At 36.6% G+C, this 24,184-nt stretch overlaps 1 protein-coding gene across 2 annotated transcripts; it reads left to right on the top strand.

Annotated features, from left to right (window-relative positions):
• Positions 1-1,845: 1,845 nt before the first annotated feature.
• On the top strand, positions 1,846-23,778 carry kcnj9 (potassium inwardly rectifying channel subfamily J member 9). Of its 2 annotated transcripts, XM_047806627.1 has the most exons (9): positions 1,846-2,272; positions 7,923-8,179; positions 8,264-8,351; positions 8,838-9,051; positions 13,280-13,481; positions 16,020-16,212; positions 17,288-17,485; positions 18,473-18,603; positions 18,913-23,778. In XM_047806627.1, the coding sequence occupies exons 2-9, from the start codon at positions 8,057-8,059 to the stop codon at positions 19,192-19,194; spliced, it is 1,431 nt and encodes a 476-aa protein (XP_047662583.1). In that variant the 5' UTR covers positions 1,846-2,272; positions 7,923-8,056; the 3' UTR covers positions 19,195-23,778. The 2 variants fall into 2 exon arrangements, with proteins under 2 accessions (XP_047662583.1, XP_026993149.1); XM_027137348.2 differs by having other exon boundaries at positions 1,849-2,272; positions 7,923-8,351.
• Positions 23,779-24,184: the final 406 nt, after the last annotated feature.

Here is a 24,184-nt window from a genome sequence, read left to right on the forward strand (position 1 = left end):
GTTAACAATAAGGTTTTCTCTGGGTTCTCTGGTTTTCACACACTTCCCAAATACATGGATCCATAATTTCAGTATTTTGCAGATCAAGCTTTTGAGTTCACAATGCCCAGGGCTCATTCACTTCATTCACACTGGGTATAATCCAAATTATATTTCATCATCATTTGTTTATTTGATTTTAAACTGAGTGTTTAGTAAATGACAAATGACACTGATTGTACTGCTTCAGTAAGCTTTTAACCTTTAACTTCTCTTTAGCATTCCATTGGCTCGCAGTTAAATATGCCTACAGAAAACAAAGACATGACAGGCAACACAGCATGTGTTATAGAAAACAATCAGTGGCTTTCTGTCTTTATGTTTTGCACATAAAGAGAGAGTGATACAGTACAAATGGCATTTTAACCCTTTTTAATGATGACCTATGGCAACCTATATCCTAAAAGTGCACTACATTAGCATATAATATGGAAATAAATGTATTCTATGCTCTATAAATGCACTACCTCTCCATTAAAGAAGAGTTATTCGTGACTTAGGTATATCCGAACACTTAAATCATCTTGTGGTATCATTTGTGTACAATGTCAGATTTTTGATAATAACAGGATGAAAAGCTCAATACCTTAGCCAGCAGAGGGCAACATGCTATCCAAAAATAATAATATCTCTCTCTGTGTGTGTGTGTGTGTGTGTGTGTGTGTGTGTGTGTGTGTGTGTGTGTGTGTGTGTGTGTGTGTGTGGCTATCCCAGCTGGAGCTAACTGGTCAGATTGCCTAGCTAGATCCTAGATCCAGCCTGTAAGTTTAAATAGTCCTTTAATGCCAGACCAACAAACCAGACTATTACAACCAGCTAAAACCAGTCTGGTAAGCTAGAACTAGAACAAGCTTGACAAATCAGTGTATTCAACACAATCATTTAGAACCATTATTACAGTGTCTAAATATCATTTAACACCACCGAACTAAACCATTTTAACCACCTAACTAAGTTCAACCACCCTGTAAGCACCCAAAATGTATCAAAACAAATCAATCTGACCAGCTAAAACCAAGCCCCTTCTAAAATGTACAAATCAGGCCTACAATCTACAACCAGGTCTAACAAAAAGGTTAATCGACCCAGCCAGCTAAACCTAACCTGTAAGTGTCCTAACCAAATGAACCGTTCTGACAAGCCCCATCCAATCTGCCAAACTACAACCAACCTGAACTACCAGTATTATTAACCTAACCAAAACCTCTCAAAATTAAATCAAGCAAAATAACTACAGTAAGTGTCCAAATGCCCTAAAAACATCAAACAAAGCAAATTAAATAAGAACAAGACTGACATGACTATTATGTCCTCTAAAAACTTCATCTCACCAACTTGGCCAGTTGAGACTGGTTACCAGTTAAAGCCATCTAACAGCTTGGGGCTGTTTATAGGTGGGAGTCTCTCTCTCTCTCTCTCTCTCTCTCTCTCTCTCTCTCTCTCTCTCTCTCTCTCTCTCTCTCTCTATATATATATATATATATATATATATATATATATATATATATATATATATATATATATAAATATGTATACAAGAAAAAATTCAAAGATGGTTTGAGTGTATGGAAGCTGGTACTTCTCATATATAACTGGAATTTATTTGTTGTGTTTTTAGTCAATGGATGCAATGAATATTTCATTGCTATTCTTCAAAATACACAGAAAAACATAAAATAAATAAATAAATAAATAAATACCGTCCTCTAAAATATCTCCAAAAAACTCTGAATTACAAACCGTTTTAGTTTCAAATATTAATAGGCGGTTCTTGTGGTAACTAAAACGGGAAAGAGTCGAATTTGTGAAACACCGCCTCCCTCCTGTTTATGTTCCTCGCGCGCCGCCGCTGTTCGTCACCTGCGCAGATGCTCTCGCTGCTCAGTCGTGCTCGAGCCTTTCAGATGTTCAGTCTCCGGATCCGCCTCCATTTTTAACCGTAACACGGTTACAAAAAAAAATCGCCCGGATTCCGCGTTTAGATTAAATTCGCAAACATTTCCCCTCCCCGTCTCTTTTCTCGCCAGGATTGGACAAGAGATACGCTGTTGTTTCCTGGAGGACATAAAGAACACGAAGGGATGCAGAGCAACATCCGCTATATAACTGCTGTATAACCCAAAATGTATACGCTTAGGCTATTCAAACATCTAACTGAAATTAAAACCAAAAAACAATATTAAAAGCAAAAATCCTTGGTGAAGTTACAAGACTGAAAGAAGCCTGAAAACAGGTAAGGGTAGGATTTATCTTCCTTAAGAGACATATGGGTCGTGAGTCTATCGTTGTTTTTTTTTAATGATTATATAAAGAAAACGTCTCCACTGGAATGAGATAATAATGTTTGGAGGCTGAGCTGGCCTTTGTTTGTATCGTGTTGATTGTGTGTTCACAGGTGACAGCTTTTCTGCCTACACACCTGCTCTTTTAATTCAACCGACACATTATTGAAATGTAGATATTTCATCATTAAGTTATATATACATCAAAAGCCGTATATAAATAAAGAATTGCTCGGTTACAATTGTGTCATACGTTGATGTTTATGCACTGTTTTTGTTACATGTGGAGTGATCTATCTATTTCCCCATTGTTCATTAAAAAAAACAAAAACAAACAAACAAACAAAAACCCATATATATATAAATATATATATATATAAATATATATATATATATATATATATATATATATATATATATATATATATATATATATATATTTATATATATATTTTGATCATTAACACGAGTGTGTGTGTGGGTTTGGGTGTGTGTGCAGAACTCATCCCTATTTGTTTAATAATATCCAACAACCCACTCTGGTTAACGTTGGGGTTTTACTTATGGTTACCTAAAGACGGTGGCAAAATAGCCTTTCCTTTATCTCTACTTAAAAGATAGATGCAGCAGCACTTTAATCTATTACTCTGTCCAGCTCTCTCACCTCCTCATCTGTATTCCCTGTATCAAACAGGTCGGGTTTCATGTCTTCATCCATCGTGTTAACAGTGAAAACTGACCTTTATCGCTTATGTTTGAGATCATTTTAACTGCGTAGTAACGTGACGTTAGCACGGCCGACAGCTGCAAAGTTCTACAGCAGAAAAACTAATTAGCACCAGGCTTTTCCTAAAAGAGGAAAAGCAGAATGAACGAGACCGCTTCATCTATTTGGTTGCCAAGTGTTGTGTGGTTGTCAGGTAGTCATTAGTGTCTTTGTATTGGTCGCATAGGAAGTATACTATCATGCTCGGTAGCAATAAAGTGATTATTTCCAGACTATTGAAATCAGGTGTTCTTAATATAGAGTCCAAACTCAGGTCTTAAACAACAGCTATAAGGTATTCATAAACTAATAGTGTTAACATAAATAAAAGAAGTGAGAAACTTGGTAAAACACTGGTTATAAGCATAGAAAATCGTGTTGGATTTTCACATAGACAAATTGCAGTTAAAGTTGTTGACAATCATACGAGTGTGAGTGGCATACTGAAGAAACAAAGAGAGTGTGGTTCAGTGAAGGACAACTAGTGTGCTGGGAGAAAGACAATAAGAGGAAACAGCATTATTATCAGAGAGAGCAAGCTGCTCAGAGTAAAGAAGAAATGGCACTTGAGTATGTAGAGCAAAGAAGTATGAGAGAGGCTGGATTCTCGCTTAAAAGTCAAGAAGATAACCAAAGCTTCTAAAATTAAACACAAATGGGCTCAACAAGATTTTTGGCTAGTAACTGGCTGAAACAGCAGAGGTGATGTTGAGTAATGCTTCCAGGTTTCTTCTCGAGAGAAGTGATAGACAGCTCTATAATCCATATGAGGCAGCAGATGGGAAGGGAAGTGTTTCAGTGGACCAAAAGAAAATCATGTATCTGAACTTTTTAATATATTTTACCAAATGTCCAAAGTTCATCAGCTCTAAACACAAAGCGGTGTAACATAGACTACATGATACATAGCTACAGCGTTAGAGCGGCCAATTTACAAAAAGAAGAGTTTTCACAGACTCTATTTTTTTCCTTATTATTATTCACTCTTTCTGTTCTGATTGGAAAACTGACGTATTTCATACAGTATGTTTGCAATCTGAGTTGCAAGTCAAAAATAATGTCAGGCACTGCTATGAAATAATATATAATCGCTTCTAATTGTATATAGCAATAAAATGGTTAAGCATTAAAGTGTATGTGTTGTCACCATTTAGTGCTGGTAGTTGCATATCTAGTTGAATATTCCTAGTTTACTAGCATTCATGCTGCTTTAAAACATGTTTGAGTTGGGATTAAGGTTTGGAGATATAGCATCATAGCAGAAGTGTTTTGTATTTTGACAAATGTGGATACCTCCATGGGGTATTTGAATTGACTTAATGCTGGATTCTCTGATCTCAGCTGTCTGAGATTGGATTGGATATTCCAACAAGGTGCCAAAAGTGGCTTGCGGAGGTGGGAATTGCGGTTGAGAAACAGCCAGGACATTAAATGACTTAAATCCCTCTGGGAATTTGTGAGATTAAATTGTTCAGAAGCAACATCCACTATAGAGAGCAGCGGAGATTATATAGGAAGCAATTCCTTTGGATTACTTAACACTGCTTATTTTCACAGTCCTGCATGCTATACAATTATGTCTATATCCTATTGACCAAGAACATATTTTGAGTTTTTTTTAATTTATCCCACAAGTAAAAATGGCAAATGTGGTTGGGGACATTTGGTCCCCATAAAGAGGTAAAAACATCCCTCCCCACACATATAGCCCAAAGGCCATTTCTTGTGTGTGAGTGTATGTGTGTGTGTAACATGGCAGAGTTTCTCTCAAAATGTCAGTGTATATTTGCATCTGTGTGCAAATCTGACATTCTCGCCTCTCAGAAGGCCACATTTAGAGATCACATGACCCTTTCTGCTCATAAACATGCACATACACGCACATACACTCTCACACGATTACCAGAATTGTCTAACCCTGATACTTTAATTGGAGCAGGTCTAATAAAATATTCCACATTCAGAATCTCTTGGTGATGAGTTTTTTCCTGTGTGTCTGTGTCTGTGTGTATATGTTTGTGCACACGCATGTGCTTATCAGTTGATGACCCAAAATTAGAAATAGCCAGAGTGGAGTCTGCATTCTCATCCCAACGTGTGCGGTCTCTGTTTATTATTTTTCCACGAACCTGGGGTTTAAACACAACCTGCATACTGATAATGTCTGTGCACACAAGAACTATTTGTCTATACATGGGCAAGCTGAAGCGAGTTGTCAATGATGAAACGCAATTACTCAAGCTTAAGCATCCGAACTAAATATAGAGCCATGTTGGTGCTCCGATCGGGATCATATCACACACACACAAACACACACACAGACACAATTGCCATACAGAGTCTGCAGAGTCTGAGAAAGAGACACTAAGGGGATAGGTTATGCTTGACCATGCCGCATTATAACCACACAGAGACACTGGGTGTAACACACACAGACTGCTCTGATTCTATAAGGATTCTTGTACTGTTTGAGGAATAATCAATAGTGACATAATAGCAGAATCTCAGCAAAGACCTGGTGAGTGGGAGCGCATGAAAGACGTAGCAACAGGCCGTTTCTGTCTCTTCATCCTTTTTGAATGAATATTATGGTCGTACTGTAATTCTGGCTTGCAGAGAAGTGGACTAGAAGAGGTGTAGTGTGTGTGCACGTGTATGCGCCATACACATGCGGTTATGTTTCCATTTCATTTATTTCAAGTTGAATAGTTATGCACCAGTGACTGTTTACACACTAAGTTGCAATAGATTCACTGATGCATTGTGGATTTGTATGGAAAGAATTTGCATTGATCCACAAAACATCATTTTCAGACATATACATATTAAACTTATGCAGAAATAAGAAATAAACCATAATATGCACTGTTGTTACAGGATACTAATCAGTGATGGGCTTGTTGTAATGTGGAATTTATTTATAAAAGTTACGGAATGTCCTTGAAGCAATTTAGTTCATGTCATCACTTAGATTATAGCAGCTATAAATAGTCTCACCAATCTCTCTTTGTACTACTTTGTTACTAAGCTTCCAACATAAAAGTTAAATAAACCCCTCCTTCAAAAAGCTTCATCATATTAAATAACATGCTTATAGATTATGCACAGAAGACCCTTATCATGACAGAAGACCCTTATCATGACAAACACTTTAATCTGCAGTAAATCACCCCATATCATGTGGCAAAAAATGTGCTAGAACATTGTAGACATTTTTAGGCATAACTCTACAGTATGATTAGCACTTTTCTATAGCTGGGATTGGGGCTTTAATCAAGACAAAGGAAATCATAGTTAGCTTCAAATACCAATCTTTTTTTGTGTCCACAGTAGTTGCTACTATAGAAATGATAACTTATCCGAATCAGAACTGCCCTATACATACACCATACATACACACTATGTAATAATTTGCTAATACTGTGAGATGCAGCAATAATAACAGCTTGGGATCGTAATAAATAATAAATAATAAATCAAATTGTGAGCAGCCTTGCAATTCTTGCACTTTTAATCACTCCAGCTATATTCCATTCAGAGTTAGGTGCCTAGATAGGCAAAGCTTTGAGGCAGCAACCGCTCTTGACTTAATGCTTGTTCTTTTCTGAAGGCACTATTACAAGGAATGTTATAATGTACTATTATGTAATTAAACTAGCATACGGGCTGAATTGCTTAGGCAGTGTATTTGTGTGTTTGGCTTTTGAACTGAAAGGAGTGATGTAGTTGTGTTGACAGATAAAACATACAAAGTCAACTATGAGAACAGTTGAGTCAAGAATGCAGATATAGATGCCAATTTGGGATAAAATTCTACATGATGACCATCTTTTAACATACCTTCATACTTATATGTAGTCTTGAACATAGCCCAACCCTTGTCCAGCATGACAAGGCCCCTGTGCACAAAGAAAGGTTCATGAAGACATGGTTTATCAATGTTAGTGTGAAAAAAGTTAAATGACCTGCACAGATTTCTGACCTAAACTCCAGTTTTCACTTTTAATATTAATTACACTTACCGTGTGCCAGAAGTCCTCCCTGGATATCAGTCTTTAGCATCATTAATGCCCCTTATGGCTGAAAGATAAAAAATCCCCAGAGACATGGTCCACAATTAAGCGGAAAGCCTGCATTCCCTGGAGAATGGTGGTTTATAACAGCTAAGATATTATAAGAGCTAAGGGGGCACTTAACTGGGCAAGGATGTTCAACAATACTGGTGCGATGCCCTAGTATTCACAAACCTTTGCCAATATAGTGTATCTACAGGAAATATATGTCACATGTCTATACTGTTGAATTTTTGGATCTGATCTGAAGGTGTTTTACTACTTTACTATAACAGAAGATCTATTAATGGTGCTAACTGTAACCCAAATCATGGTTATATTAAAGTGTTTATACTAACACGCTATTGTAACACGCTAACAGCTCATTCACAGGGATTTTAATAGGGGATGCTCCACATAATCTATGTATAAACAGATGAAAAAGGTGTAGTTATGTAAGAGAAAAATGAAAAATAATTGTTAGAATATCACTGCAATTATCCCTTTATAAAATACTGAGAAAATAATTTATTCAGCTTTCAATGGGGCTGCATCATAACTCTATGTCATGGATTATTTTCCTGTAACAACATGCCTTGTTATGTTATGTCCTTAGTTATTTATTTGACTGAATAGTAAAAAATACATTTTTATATCCTGCTACACTTGGGATGACCAGGCGATGAATAATTTTTGTCCTTTTAATAGAGATTATGTTTTGTAGAATCTTTATATCTTACTAATCACAGCTATCTTTTGTTTCTCTCTCCTATTTCTGTACAGGAAGCAAGTTGGCACAGATGAGCTCCTGCAACTGAGAATAACACACCAAGAAAGATCATTAACACATTAGGACACACACACACACATAGCTGTCCACCCACTGACACACACACATTCACACACTATACACACAGATGGCACTAGAAAACTCCACATTCTCTTCTCGGCCAGAGACCCTCTCTCTGCCGGTCCCAGAGAAAGGGGAGGTGCCTGCTGAGGAGACCAAAGAAGATGCTCCTGCCACTGGAGTATTTAATGTATCTGAGGAACTCGGGCATGTTGTAACCACAGAGACATCATCACCCCCACAAGTGAATGCTAATAACAGCATGTCATTCCAGGACAAGATGGCTGCACGGGAAGCACAAGCCAATCAGCACAGAAAGAAACCGCAAGCGACAGGGCAGGAACGAGGAAGGTTTGGCTGGGGTAAGAGATTTCACCAGTTTTTAAAAAGCAATATTCGTACATGTTAAATATTGTTTTATCTTCTGTCATTCTTTTGTAAAAGGGTGCTTGCTTTCTCACCAGCAAAACAGATACACAGTTTTAGTTTTTTTTGTTGTTGTTGAACTGTTAATTCTTAAATGATAATTTGTACATGCACGCATGTGTGCAAGTGCATCAGCATAGAAGAACAGTTATATAATATTGCATTATGCTTTTCCTTGTCCACATTATTTATTTATCCACACTATCTTGGCTCATTTTTCATTTACTGCTTTCCACTTTATCTTACTTTCCTGTCTGTCTGACCCACTTGTCTCCCTGTTCTGTCTCTTTCTTATCTTTTAGCAGTCTTTTCTCTATCTGTCTCACTTACTTGCCTCGTTTCTTACTGTATGGCATCCATCCTCATTCAATTTTTTCCTTCTTTGTCTCTCTTTGACACCCTCTCTACTCTCTACTTTCTAGCCCGCAGTAAACGTAAGAGGCAACGTTATGTGGAGAAAAATGGCCGATGCAATGTACAGCATGGTAACATGCGGGAAACTTACCGTTACTTGACAGACATCTTCACCACTCTGGTGGATCTGAACTGGCGCTGCTCGCTCTTTGTTTTCGTCATGGCCTACGCCGTCACCTGGCTTTTCTTTGGTGCTATTTGGTACCTTATTGCATACTGCAGGTATTTAAACCAAACATACACACAAATTTACAGGGATTCATCTATCCCTACACTAGTATCAGACCACAAAATATCTTCTGTAAAAAATATCCTGAGTAGGTACTACAGCATCATCCTACATTACACATAAACTGAGAGCAAGTAAAAGGTGAATGAATTGTGTGCATGTACAGACACTGTAAGGTGTGAGAGGTGTAATTGTATTAGACGACACTGGCAATGCATCTTTAGGTTTTCGCATTACCTAATGTCGGTAACAAATCTGTATCAGGTATTAGTTTTCTTTCAAGCATTAGATTTTACATCTCACTGTGTGCTAACCTCTATTTAGATGCCTGTATTGGTTCAAGCGGGATATGTTCTTCTCCAGTTTTTAAGGGCTGATGTACCTCTTCTCACTTTACTCAGAATACACTATTGTGGCTAGGTTGGTAGGCTTGGCTAAAAAGTCAACGGTTCAAACTGACAACATAAGCACAGGGTTATAACTTTGGCCTTGGTGAGCCATTTTCTTTACCACAGAAATGCCTTCTTTTTGTGGGAATACAGAGTTTGCCTGCCTTTAAACAATGTACTTGCTCCGACAATTGTCTTGATCAAATGACATCTGTTTCTTGTTCGTTAGTCTAGAACCCACTGAGAACTTAAAACCCTTTAACACAGATGCAGATCCATCTCCCACCAGAGAGATGGAAAAGCCACCTGCTACAGGTTGTCCATGTGGCAACAAGTTTTCATGCCTGGACACTCACCAGATACTCTTTTGTCTTAGACTGCAATATAGCTATGGGATATATAGCCCTAGCTATGGGAAAAGATTTTGCAGAGTTTACAACTAGTGGAAGCTAGGGAGAAGAGTGTAGCAAGAAACTTGCAGCAAGAAACTTCTGTTTATCTTCCACAGTTCGAAGAGGAAATCACTGTACATGGAGAAAAATTGCTTTCTCTAAAAACTCCATACATGGGGCGTGTGGGGGGAAATGTACTTTCTCACATGCCTCTGGCACAGCTGGCTCAGTGGTGTGCACAGTGGCTCAACCTCACTAGACTTTATCACAAAGAAGAAGTCCAGGTGCTGGATGTCGAGATCCTTAGGGCTTGTTCAGTATCCTCAATGCAACAACACTGTGAAGAAAACATAGAGAGCAGATTTTCTGCAGTTATGCCTCCCCAGGTAGTCCTCCTGCTCTTAACTTTTACACAGGTCACCAATCCTTAGCTGTTAGGATCACAAAACACCATATAAATGCCCAATCCTGAAGTGCCAGCTTGCCCAGTAAGGAAAAAAATCCAGGTTGCTTCATTCTAATTCCAGTTTCTACTCAAGGTGTTTCCTAGACCCAAAAGAGGGAGGCTGATTCTAGACCTGTGCATGAGGAACAAACACATCCGAAACGTTCAGATTGTTGGCACATATAGTCCTCTTTCACTTTGTACCACACAAACTACAGTTGATCTACAAGACAAATATTTTCATTCCCCTCATATATCCTCCCCACTGAAGGTTTCTGAGATTTGGTCTGCTTTTCAGAATGTGATGTACGAATATTTGGTCTTTCTTTCCCACTGAGCCCTCAGGCATTTGTGAAATGCTCTTAGGGGGCTGTGGTGCAGCCATTGGTCAGGACAGTTATAGCGATGGTTGGCTTTTAGAAGCACAGTCAGAACAAGAGACCTTGCAAAACACCAGGATGTTTGTACAGCATCTGAGCATACTAGCATCTACAAATGTAGGTGAGTTCAGAGAGATCTGAGAGAATTCCAGCGATGGGTGACCTCCCTCAATTTAGACCAAACACACCATGGCCAAAGTAGTGTGCAGACAATGTATCCATGCAGGACAGTAATTCTCACATAAAGATTCGTAACCCTAAAGTATTATCCACTCTTCTTGAGAGGACATCATATTGCTGTCCACATGGACAACACCACAGCGGAGTTATATGGTTCTAAATCTTGCAGATGCTGGCACACAATCTACCAGCATAGAGCAGTTCTGTCTCTGAAGGCAAATCATGTGCCTGGGATTTTAAAATCTATGTTCAGACCTATTGTTAAGGGATGGCCCTCATTATAAGTGAAAACTACACAAGCAGTTGCTAGATCAGCTATGGATGCTCTTTGTGGGAATTTTCTATAATTCTTTTTTTTTTTTTTTTTGCCACAAGGCAATATGCTTGATGATTTATGTGGAAATTACTAAAGGAATAAGCAACCACTTTGGGCCATGATTTGGGGTGTTTGTTTTTTTAGGGCCTTATAGACCTCACTGAACACTTTTGTAAGATTCTACAGACTGGATATCATGCATCATATTAAGTGCAGTGCTGACTGAATAATTTGGTGTGTTGGCCAGTTTTTAAATTGCACATGGACAGAGGTATGGGAATTCAAGTTTGTGTCAGCTGGTCTTTAGAATGTGTGTATTGCAAAATGCTGAAACAAATACATAAAAGAGATCTTTAGGTTATGACTATAAAGCCTGTTCTCAGATAGCAGTAAAATATCACACCAGACCACCGTCCTTGTGCAACGATAGGAAGAGGTGTGCTCTTTTGCGTGATGAGGTGGCTAAATATTGGGGAGAAGCTGGCTCCTCTGATGCATACATCATAGCTGTCAGCCAACAAGAGCTGCCATATTGAAATCAAGGTTTCAGAGTGCTATGCAAATTGGCATACTCTGCAGTGAAAGACCTCACTCATGCTAACACAGAAACTCAAGATCTTTGATGTTGGTATCATTTTTAAAAAGAATGCATTCCTTTAACGCTTACATACACTAAATAGAGAAAACGTACATATTATAAAGGATTATATTCTTCAGGAACTGTTTCAGGCACCCACTCAAATGTACACAAATACAGGCATACACACATACCCACCTGAGATTAACCTGCAGTCATCTGAGTGGGTGGGTACTAGAGAACATAAAAACAGCAAACTCCTACTCTCTCTCTCTCTCTCTCTCTCTCTCTCTCTCTCTCTCTCTCTCTCTCTCTCTCTCTCTCTCTCTCTCTCTCTACTCTCTCTTTCGCTCTTAACCTTTATGACTAAATCTGGATTTCACCACTGCATTTCAGGATCAAAGTCACTTGCTAAATAAAGTAATTATTTCGGTTATTTTAACAATTTCCTTTTGTCGTTTGATTAATTTTCAATTTTAAAATAATTTTAGACAGTAAAAGAAATCCACTTTTTCACTCTGCTAGCAGTTGGCTGAATATATGTTCATCCAAATAAAAAATTAGTCAGAAGACATATCCCTATTTAAAACCCCACCCTGTGTCAAGGTCACAATGAAGAGTTCCACTTAATTTCTGATCCTATCTACAATGTTAAAATATTTATTCCTAGGCTGGATAAATTTCCCTCAAGATTTATGTACAGCTAAGATGCTCTGTACACTGAAGTCTACGTGGACTCTTAAATAAAATTAGTCTGTTTGCTACAATAAATCCTGCATGATTTAGTCCAGGCTCTGCTTTAGTGACTCCTGGTGACATGAGAGACTTGTCTCCAAGGAGGTACAGCTTACCAAATGGTAAGTATAAGAGGATACTTCCAAATGGCATGTAAAATCATGAATGCTTTACTTTTAAACATTTATTATAGTAATAGATGATCATGATATCAGATCTGAGTTCTAAAATCTGTCTATAGTTTAACAATGAAACTATTAGGTTTTAACAGTGAGGCTGTATCAAAGGTGTCTCCAATAAGTATGAACTGTCAGACATCCACATGAAGACAAATAGGCAGCTGCAGTCATGATTTCTAATTTTTTTGTAAGTCTGTACTGCTCTACTGGCTTCCTGTCTTCTTTCCTCTGGACGACAAACATTGTGAACATAAAGGTTTGAACCTGTTTGTTCAAACACTGTTTAACTTCCAGTTCTGTCTTTAATCCTGTTATATACTGTAATTTGTATATTATTTGGTCATATTAAAGATAGTTTAGTCTAGTTACATTTACTTTCTCCTTCAAAAGCATTTTAATGGATAGGACCGTGACTTTATTTAATGTGCACCTTCTCAGCCACCGTTGATGAGGTGCTACAGATCTGTAAGTGAAAATATTGCTCCAGTGCTCTTAAAGTCTAGGTGGATTTCATCACTGATAGGCTGCATGAAGCTAGAGACTGGGCAAGAAATAAATCAGCCCAAGCTACACTTGTACAGTACACAAATCAATTTATCCCTCTTTCTTTCTGTCTTTCTCTTTTTAGGGGAGATCTGGATCATTTGGAGGATGAGACGTGGACTCCATGTGTGAATAATGTTAACGGATTTATCTCCGCTTTTCTTTTCTCCATTGAGACTGAGACCACCATCGGATATGGCCATCGTGTCATCACTGACCAGTGTCCTGTGGGCACTCTGCTTCTACTTTTGCAAGCCATACTGGGCTCAATGGTCAATGCTTTTATGGTAAGGACACATTCACATGCCTTTTTTTTTTTTTTTTTTTTTTTTTTAGCTTTTTAAGCACTCATGCACCTTTTCACATATCGATCACACAAACATGTTATTTCTCTGACATATCTATAGAAATAGAAAACCTAACAATACATGAAACAGTGCCTTGCAGCTATGATGACTTACAGTACTCCTCTTTCATAATCAGAGATAAATTAAGTCCATAAGTTATACAAGTGTTTTTAGTGAGAACATTTGGTTATACAGATGCAGAAGTCATATATACTGTATATATATATATATATATATATATATATATATATATATATAGATAGATAGATAGATAGATAGATAGATAGATAGATAGATAGATAGATACACAATGTGGTGTGAAAAAAGTATTTTTTACATGTTTGTCACACGTTACTGTCTAAGACCATCAAACAAATTTAATTAAAGATAACTCAAGCAAACACTACATGCAGTTTTTAAATGAAGTTTTTTATTACTAAGGGGAACAAAATCCAAACCCACATAGCCTTGTGTGAAAAATGGCCCCCCAAAACATAACTGTGTTTTATCACAACTTCTCTAGCCACACCCAAGCCTGATTACTGCCACACCTGTTCACAATCCAACCAGTTATTAGGTTTAGGGGCAAACATTTTTTCACACAGGGCCATGTAGGTTTGGAATTAGTTTTTCCTCTTAATAATAAAAACCTTAATTTAAAGAGTGCATGTTGTGTTTACTTGTGTTATCTTTGACTAATATTTAAATTTGTTTGATGGTCTTAAATATTAAAGTGTTACAAGCATGCAAAAGAAAATAAAAAAAGCAAGAAGGGGGCCAACACTTTTTCACACCACTGTATATCAATGTATTAATGCAGGAATTTACTGGTGTTAATGTTACTTACAAAGCTTTTACTTTTAGGCTACATCAAATATTTGACATATACAGTATATATTTTTTTTTATCTAGTTAATTGTGTCATTTTGCCAGGCTAAATTTGTGGTAATGTAATTACATTTTTTCACAGTTGAGATACATCCGTTTAGAAATTTACAGTACAGGTCCATAGTCCTCATCCCAGATCCTCAGTGTTGAAACCTGTGTGTGGTTCAGACATGCATGATTGGCCATAATTAACAGCATTGTTTAACCATTTTGCACAGTTAATAGTTTTATTATTAGGCATTAAATCATTAGACATTTCAATGGTTTAATTTTAGTACTCAGGTATATTAGTAATTTTGAAAGCTAGCTTTTAACCTTTCATGGTCTGTACATAACTCTTTTTCTTTGCTCTTCTTATCTTTCTCTCATGTTTCTCTCCAAATTTGTAGCACATTGCTGCAGCAGAATCTTTCACATGCAGTCAGGTTTTGTGAAAATGGATTCTGGCTTTCACTGCACTCAGTACTTGTTCCTCTGCAGCTCCTCTAAAGTGTGTGTGTGTGTGTGTAATTTCCGACAGAGTCAAATGAGTCATGCTTTTTAAAGAGTTCTTCCTCTCTGTTTTTATTCCACCTGATTGTGCTGTCCTTGTTCCTTTACAGTATGTTTCATTCCCCCCTGTCCTGAGAAGTTAATTTACTTTTCATCATTCAAATGAAAAACTATAAAAAAAAAAACTAAAAATTAAAAACTAATTTTATATTAGCATTCTAACAAGATGGTATTGGCAATGGGGATTTGTGTGTGTGTGTGTGAGTGTGTGTGTATGTGTGTGTGTGTGTGTGTGTGTGTGTAATTTGTCTTGCTCTGATTGTCCTAATTTAAAGTCTCATCCTCAGGCTGTATTTCACCCATATATTTTGGGGATACGCATGTACACACACACACACACACACACACACACACACACACACACACACACACACACACACACACACACACACACATACATGCGCGCACGCACGCACGCACACACAATCTCCATTGCCAATACCATCTGGTTAGAATACTAATATAAATTCAGTCTTAATTTGTTTTCATTTGCTTATGAGGATCTTGCAATAATTATTTATAATTTGTAATCATTTCGTTTATTAATGCATTTTAAAAATTCCATAATGATAATGTGTTTGCTTGTGAAACCGAATTTTTTAAGAATGATATATTACAGATTATATATGTAACATAGTTTCTTACATTGTTTGAGTGTACAATTTTAATTATTATGTAGGGTGTTCATGTAAGGTGCTGATAATTCTAGAAGGCTCTGTAATGCTGTAATTTTGTGTGTTAAAAAAACAGATTGATTGGTAATTATTTGTGTTGTGTGGTGCACAATTTTGATGGTACCTTATGGGTAAAAAAAACAGAGCAGGGTCTTTAAAAATAATTCTGAACTTGTACTTTACAGTGACATTTAAAGAATGCCATTTTTATAAAGAAATACATAGATAAAATACTAGACATTTTTGCTGTCTCACTTCTGCCAGCATTAATTTTCCTGTTTTGGGAATAGATCTCACTGGGGAAATCTGCTTTTGACATAATTATATAATCCTATAACCTTCTTCTACTTTCCAACTTTTTCAGGTTGGCTGTATGTTTGTGAAGATCTCTCAGCCAAACAAGCGGGCAGAGACGCTGGTGTTCTCCCGGAACGCGGTCATCTCTCTGCGCGACGATAAGCTGTGTCTGATGTTTAGAGTCGGAGATCTGAGATCCTCACACATCGTGGGAGCAAACATGAGAGCTAAGCTCATCAAATCCAAACAGACCCAAGAGGGTGAGACTCCAGCTGCAGCTTCTCAAATCATTAAGACCTTAAAATATGGAAATCAAAGAGCTCAACGTCAGCAAAGTTAGGGATGAATGCAGGGGTGCCTCCTGGTGGTGGACAAGTTAAAAATCTCCTTGTCAAAAATAATCAATAGCTGCAGTGGTTAGATCTGCATCTTGAAAAAACGCACCACTGCTGTGTTTCACATTTAAAATACTGCGGTATTTAATGGCAGAACTCTCAAATGGCAATGTTATTAATGGAAGGCTAATAAGTCTACTAATAAGAACTGTTGTTATTCTCAGTTAAATCTAAATTGAGCCTCCTTAAATCAATTTTTTTTCATATTCATAAATATTCTTTTTAGAAATCCAGCATATAAAACCTAGAAAAAAAACCCAAAACATTTAAATTTATTTAATAAATAGAATGATAAAAATGCTCTTAAAAACATTTTATTAGGGTAGACACTTTCTCATCTTGAGCCTGATTATCATGGATAATAATCATATCATGAGTTAAGATTCACAGTTGTAGAGATGATAATATGATGTGCATCCGATTTTGTGCCACCGTGTCCGCTGTTAAGAGGCTTAGGAAGAGGCCAAAGAATTGCAGAATCATCACACATGACTCACAAATATGCTGATGTTATCCTCAAAATTTTTCAATTTAACTTTAAAGAATGCTTCTGTTTATGCTGCTGCATTATTTATAGATGTAAGCAAAACATATCTATACTGAATCTTCATTGCATAATCTGACATGGGGAACATGTTATTGCACATGCTGTAATAATCTGAAACCACACAACAATTGTTTTTTATTGAATATTATTTTTTTTATTAGCTGCATATTGCATACATTTCATAGTTGTACGTAAATTCATAATATTAACAAGAAAACATGAGTGCAGCAGTCTGTAATGTCTGACTGAAAATTCAATATCCGAAGGTAAACTTTATAGTATTGACGCGTAATATGCACCTGTTTGCAATTCTTGTTGTTGTTCTGTCTGAGATCTGAGTGATAGTTAATGTTTTATCTCAATTTTCATCTATTGTCATTTTTTCCTTTCTAGGTGAATTTATTCCACTGGATCAGACAGATATCAGTGTGGGCTTTGAGACAGGGGATGACCGCTTGTTCCTTGTGTCTCCATTAGTCATCTCTCACGAGATCGACTCACGCTCACCATTCTGGGACATGTCCCAGTCACAGCTAGAGAAGGAAGACTTTGAGATTGTTGTTATTCTTGAGGGCATGGTGGAAGCTACAGGTGAGACAGACACAATTACATCAAAGCCCTTTGACCGTTACAGTCGGGCAATACGTATAAAGTTCCCTCTTCAATGTAGGTTTTAAATACAAAATCACAATAAGATGGTCATTGTGAAACACTGATTTTGAATTTCTTCAACAACTGCAAAGTATATTTGACTCGTCATTTTTTTATTTTAAGCTCTATCTATGGCCAAGTCTGAACATCCTGGCAGAGGCAAAAGGGTTTTGGCTGAATTCATGTTATCAGACGTCCCAAGAGAAGCTTTTATTGTCATTTCATTAATATTCAGCTACAGTACACAGTAAAATGAAACACTGGTCCACCAGTATCATGGCGCTACATAAACACAGAACTACAGGAGACAACACATCACTAAGTACACTAGATATTACCTACAAAACACTAGATAAAAGTCAAACGTTTACAAACATTGCAATAGTGATAAGGGACAGCGGAGCACCAACCTTTACAGTTTTGTAATGTATAAAGGGAAATAGTAAAATTCTGTGTATGTAAACACAGTGCCCAGTTTGTAGCAGCAGTTTGTTTTAGCATTGTAGCAACAGTCTAAAACAAATGTGCAAAAATCACAAAGGAGTGCAATGATCAATCAAGCCCTGATCCATCACAGCATTTTACAGTGGTGTCAGGTCCTGCATTTTATTTGTCACCAAACATACTGACAGTGCATGAGCAAAACGTTTTATTTTGGTCTCATCTGATCAGTTGAACTAATGTTTCTTTTGTGAAGTGCATTTTGAGGGATGCTCTCAGTAGATGCTCTCAATGTTCTGCTTCTAAAAGATTGCAAAAACTGCTTCAGACATGCAAAAATACATTTTGCTAATGACTTTATAATTATAATTTGTGCTTATTCGTTTATATCCATTACCTGATTTATGCAAGTCATCAACCATATGCTTAAATTGAGGGTTTTATACATTTATATATGTATTATCTGTCTCCTTATGTGAAAAACAGGTATGACATGTCAAGCCCGGAGCTCCTATTTGGCTGAGGAGCTGCTCTGGGGTCACAGGTTCAGCCCGATGATGTGCCTGGCCGAAGGATACTTTGATGTGGACTACGGTGCATTTCATCATACTTTTGAGGTGCAAAATTAATACATTTGAAGAACTAGTGTAAACCTACTTCCTACATAGGGTATATTTTGGCCAGGGGTGAAAGACTTTTAGACTGTATACGATTCTGTACACAGTATTTACTGTAGTTAAACATTCAGCAAAGGTTAAATAGCTGGTCTTTTTTAAGGTGCACCTTAAAAAAGATTGTCACAATCACAGCAAATCTAAAATAAATAATAATTATTTAATAATAATAATTAATAATAATAAATAGGAAATAATTTTCGCATTTGGATTGAAGATTTCATGAACCCCTATTCCACCATTTGCCCATAGGTGGACACTCCTTCTATTTCAGCCCGAGAGCTTGCGCTAGCTGCTGCTCGTCTGGAAGCTCACCTCTACTGGTCGATCTCCAGCCGGCTAGATGAAGAGAAGTGGGAGGGGCCTAACCTGACAGAGCAGTCAAAAAACCCTGTTGATTCTGAATCTGTCGTTGGAAAAGACGGAGACGGACCAAAATTCATTGTGGGTGGAGTTACAGAAACCCAGGAACCGCAGGTTGTAGGGGAACAGAATGGGAGTGTCACTACAGACCAATCAGAAACTGAGGCCTAAGAGAAAGAAAGTAAGGATGCAAGTATTTTTAGGTTTAGAAAAATATTATATTAGATTTGATTGTGAAACAATCCATGCCTTCTTCTACAAATCTTAACCATTTAGCCTCTAATGTATAGCATAGAATACATTTCCCCAACGGGGAAGTCACTTGGTTTGTTGGTTTTAAAAGCAGACATTTGAAACTGTCCTGCATTAAATTGTGGCAGGGTGTTTTCACAGTTAACATTAGGTTTCCTGATACCAGCCATTTCACAGAATTCTCAAAACTAACACAGGGTATACTTGCTTTCACTATACACAATGTTTTCATTTTGAGACATGGCAGACTGGACAGATTGTTTGTGTATTGAAGATACATTAGATACACTGTATTACAGTTGATGGAAGTGCCATGCAACTAAAACATTATAATCCCTGGGGTTCGCTTTATCAGCTTTTAACAGGATTTTGACTGCCAGGAATTTATTGGTATTTCTACAGTACCTGTTTTTCAGTACCGTCTCTCCAATGCAGGAAATTGCTCTAATGGGCATATGAAATGCCTTTTTTTGTTTAAAACCATAAATCCTACAGTATGTGTGTCTGTTATTGTAAAGTCACAGTCGGCCTTACAAAAATATCTTGCACAGAGTTAACTTTTTTTTTTTGTTGTTACTTAACTATTCTCTAAAACAATTCTTAAATACTGTACGTGTTCCGGGAATGATGCATTTTATAGTTTTCAGAGGAAATGCTAAACTAGGGTCAGAGATTCATGACTTTAAAAGAATAGTCTAATCAAAAAATGGTAGCAGAGCTGTACAGAGAGCTAGTAGCCATCAGTTGGCAATATGCCACACACATCATGTTAATTAATGGCTACTGGCTTTCATTTATACAATGCCATGTCAGCATTTTTGCTCCTACTATTCATTTCATGGCTGCTCTCTTGTCTTCAGAGCTGCCAATAAATTTATGATGAATTACATTGGTGAGTGCAGGCTACTCTGATGGAACATATTCCACTAATATTCTAGTCCATTCTATTCTTGGAAGCTGCCCAAAACCAAAGCATTTCTAATGCACAGTTTAATTATTCCTGTAATGTCCTATGGGAGGGAAACCTGCTGGTGCCTTTTCTGATGTTTCTGGACCTTACAAGGAATTGGATCTCTGTGCAATACTATTATACAGCCATAAAAATACCAATCATGATATATCAGTAACAACTCAGTGATAGCACATAGGGTTGGGAATGTATGGACAATTTATGAAGGAAAAAATATGACAAAACCTTCATTCATATAAGTGAATTAATTCTATTACGCAGTTACATGGAGAGGGAGGTAAATGAATACATAGTGAAATTGCAAGCTGAGAGCACAAAAAAAGTTGAAATAATCATGACAATCAGACTCAATATATTCATAATATGTTAAGCTAGTGTTAGAAGACTATTTACAAATTTGTCTACTTGTACATCATGTTTCAAATCTGTATTTATTTTTGCCTATTGCTATTCTGGTACATTGTATTGTATTTATATCTATCACCTAGGAAGTGATTGCTTCAAAGGCGATGGTCCAGACCTGGTCCCTGAATAAATATTAATATATCTCTTTAAAATAAGTTGCACCAAAATCTGAATATGGCTCAAAATTTGACCAGTTATACACACACTGACATACTGGTGGATCTGTGGTATCTTGGTACTGTACATGCATTATACGTGCATTAGGTAGGCTGACAATATAGTCATGTCATGTTTCACAAAATGACATCCTAATGTACAGTTAATTGATTTCTAACGAAATCATTTTGTCAGGAAATATTGTAATGCCAGACTTTCATGGATCAAGAAAATCTTTTTTTTTTTTTTTTTTTTTTGGAGAATGAACCTGACTAAGCTTTAACAGACTCTAATATTAGTTTAAATGCTTAGTAAAGACTTAAAATCCAGACATAGTGGACCACATCTTGTCTCTGGGTCTAATCCAAGTGAGAAAAATGTAGTAGCAGTGTGGTAGAGTTACACTGACAAAGTAGCAGTTGTCAATATAAAGGGAAATCATGTCATGGAAGTTGTTAGATAAGCAACAGGCAATAGTCATGGGACACCAAAAGCAAATGGCACCTAGCCGTATGTTACACATATCATAGCGAACAATTATAGTATTGACCAGTTCGATGCATGTAGCCATTTCACAGTGCATTATTGGAATATGCCTGGTCTCTAAGGTACTGTGACCATAACATATAGACAATAGACTGTCTGTCTTTCATTTATACAATGCCATACATCTCTCGCACTTTCTTTCTATCTATCTATCTATCTATCTATCTATCTATCTATCTATCTATCTATCTATCTATCTATCTATCTATCTATCTATCTATATTAAATCTTATGAACACTCAAAAGTAATACCAGTTAAGAGGTCTCGTTATTGTATATGTTCCAACAGTTGGGATTTTTGTTAATGTAGTAAGAACACTTACTAGACATGGACACTGTTTTAGAGGTTTCCCTGCTCCAGTGAACCTGATTTCAGTTCATTAAAAACTGAAAAGCCAAGAAAAAAATGAAAACAATAAGTGGTCCTAAGCTAAAGTTATTTGGGTTTAGAGCCTTGAAATAGAGTGAGTTAGTGTAATCAGAATAAGTAGGGGCATTTAATATTTACCACATTCATTGTTTTAGCACAAGATTAATTAGCTGTTTTCTACATATACCTTTGTTAGAGATGCTTTACACTACTTTGGTAATTCATGATCATATATTTAAAGAAGCATTGTTTAAAGAAGCAAATATGAGGAATTTTACCTTGTGGCACTGTTAAAACTATGAACATCTCATGTATAGCCTTGTAAGGAAAAGGATGAGCGACTATTTTTTGATTAAGAGCAGGCTAATTTCTTTGCCAAAAGAAATGTGAAAAACAGCCTGAAATTAAACATTTTAAATTATAAATTATAATTCTTCAGAGTTATTCTACAGTACAGTGTTGTGAGATGCAGAAAACAAGTGCTTAATCATGTTTCAGCTTTATTAGGGCAAATCCTACAGTATTATGAATTGTCTATTATCTGAGAAATCCATATTCAAAACCTAGGGAAACAGTTGAGGGTCAAAAGAATAATGTACTTAATGACAATAATGCATGATAAAATTTTGCAGTATTACAAAGAAACAACAGGATATACAGAATATAGACTAAATAACCAAAGAGTTACATAGAACAGGTGAACACTACAGTATAAGCTAACAGACTAGTAATTAGTGTGGCGGGTAGAACAGGACCAAACCGGAAACAAAAATCTTGAATGGGGTATGTAAGAAATTTTATGGTCCTAAATGTTTTAAACATTACATACAGCATGTTTAAATGCAATCTTCAGAACAATATCTTAAATACAAGTAAATTGTAGCTAGAATAGAAATCTGAGGCAGTTCAGTAGTGTTTTGCAAATTCTTGTTTTAATCTTGATCTTTGAGTGAATACTCCAGATTAGATTAGAGTCTAGATTTATGATTTGATGAAGAGCTTCATGAATTTGATTTTGTGAGTCTATGTACAGTCTATGTTCAAATTCATGGCACTGTTTTATTGCTTTTAAACAACAATTGTGTAAACAAGAATCAGGAAAAATTAATATTGAGTTACTGATATTTCACACACAATATCGACAAATGGTCTGTTTGTTTTTGCTTCACTATCAAATATAAAATAAGCCACACACATTTTATAGCATGTTGACAAGCTTTCTAGTAATTTGTACTAAAAAACGATATATGTACATTTCAGTTAAAGTTGCTCCGAGTTTAATTGGCATCCTCTCTTAATTTTCACCTTCATCCTAAAATTTCAAGGTAGCGAAGGTATTGTTTGTCAGGTCCACTGATAATGTCACTAACTTCACTGCTGTAACTGCTACAAACTAGGAAGAGGAATTCTATGTGGCAAATTGAGTGAAACAGTAAACAGTGAAATGTACCAGAGTGGTTGTACTATATTAGCAAATTAGTGGATCTGTATTAACTGCTGTATAATTAAAAATCTCAACGTATTAAAGGATGGCTAAAGTTCATTTTGTAACTACATAATAACCAAATATTATATCAGAAAGCCAGGGGCAAAGTTTAGTAGTTTGAGTGCTCTTTATTTGTGTCATTTTTGTTGTCTGTAGGGAACATTTTGGGTGACGTTTAAAGTCTCTGAGATTTTGTGTTCGATGAACTGTAGAAGTCGCAATACATGCCTTTTTAATACAGCCTTTCTATATGGCTTTTAATGTCATGTGCCAATTGGACTTTTTGCCAACTTCTTTACATCCTGTAGAGAGACACAGTGTAGTGATTAAGAAAAGCCCATCATTTTCTTTCTCTTGCTCTCTCTGAAATCTTGCTATATAAAGTCTTGTAAGCAGTCGGTAGCACACGCAAATATTTCTTGCACATAAAATATGTAAAGCACAAACCCTGTATTCCTGAAACTTTTCACCTTCTTGCTTTCGCTGCTCTAGACATTTTTTAATCTATGTTTTTAATCTGTATGAGGACCTGTATTAGAAATGACACAGATAATAAAAAACTACATTCAACATTGTCTTGTGAAATACTTATATACGTATACGTATATATACAAATGCAGTCATGTTGGCATTGACAAAATGTGACAATTTCTTTTCATTCTGCTTATATCAGGTCTCTGTTAACAGCCTGCAAGCTCACATAACTGAAATCAAAATGTGTGTGTGTGTGTGTGTGTGTGTGTGTGTGTGTGTGTATATGTGTGTGTATAATTTTATATTCAACATCCTATCATGTCAAAGCCAAGGGAGTCCTGGATGCTTCATATGCACCAGTGTGTCCTGCTCTGATTCTGAAGAGGGATTATGGGTAAATGTTAAGGTATCGACTGCTCACTGACCTTCTGACTACCCTGCCAATCCCCCATGACTTTCCTCTCCCTTCTTCTCCATACATGCTTCTCTTATTTCATGCTAT

This window comes from Tachysurus fulvidraco, chromosome 22, assembly GCF_022655615.1.
Source record: "Tachysurus fulvidraco isolate hzauxx_2018 chromosome 22, HZAU_PFXX_2.0, whole genome shotgun sequence".
NCBI lineage: Eukaryota > Metazoa > Chordata > Actinopteri > Siluriformes > Bagridae > Tachysurus > Tachysurus fulvidraco.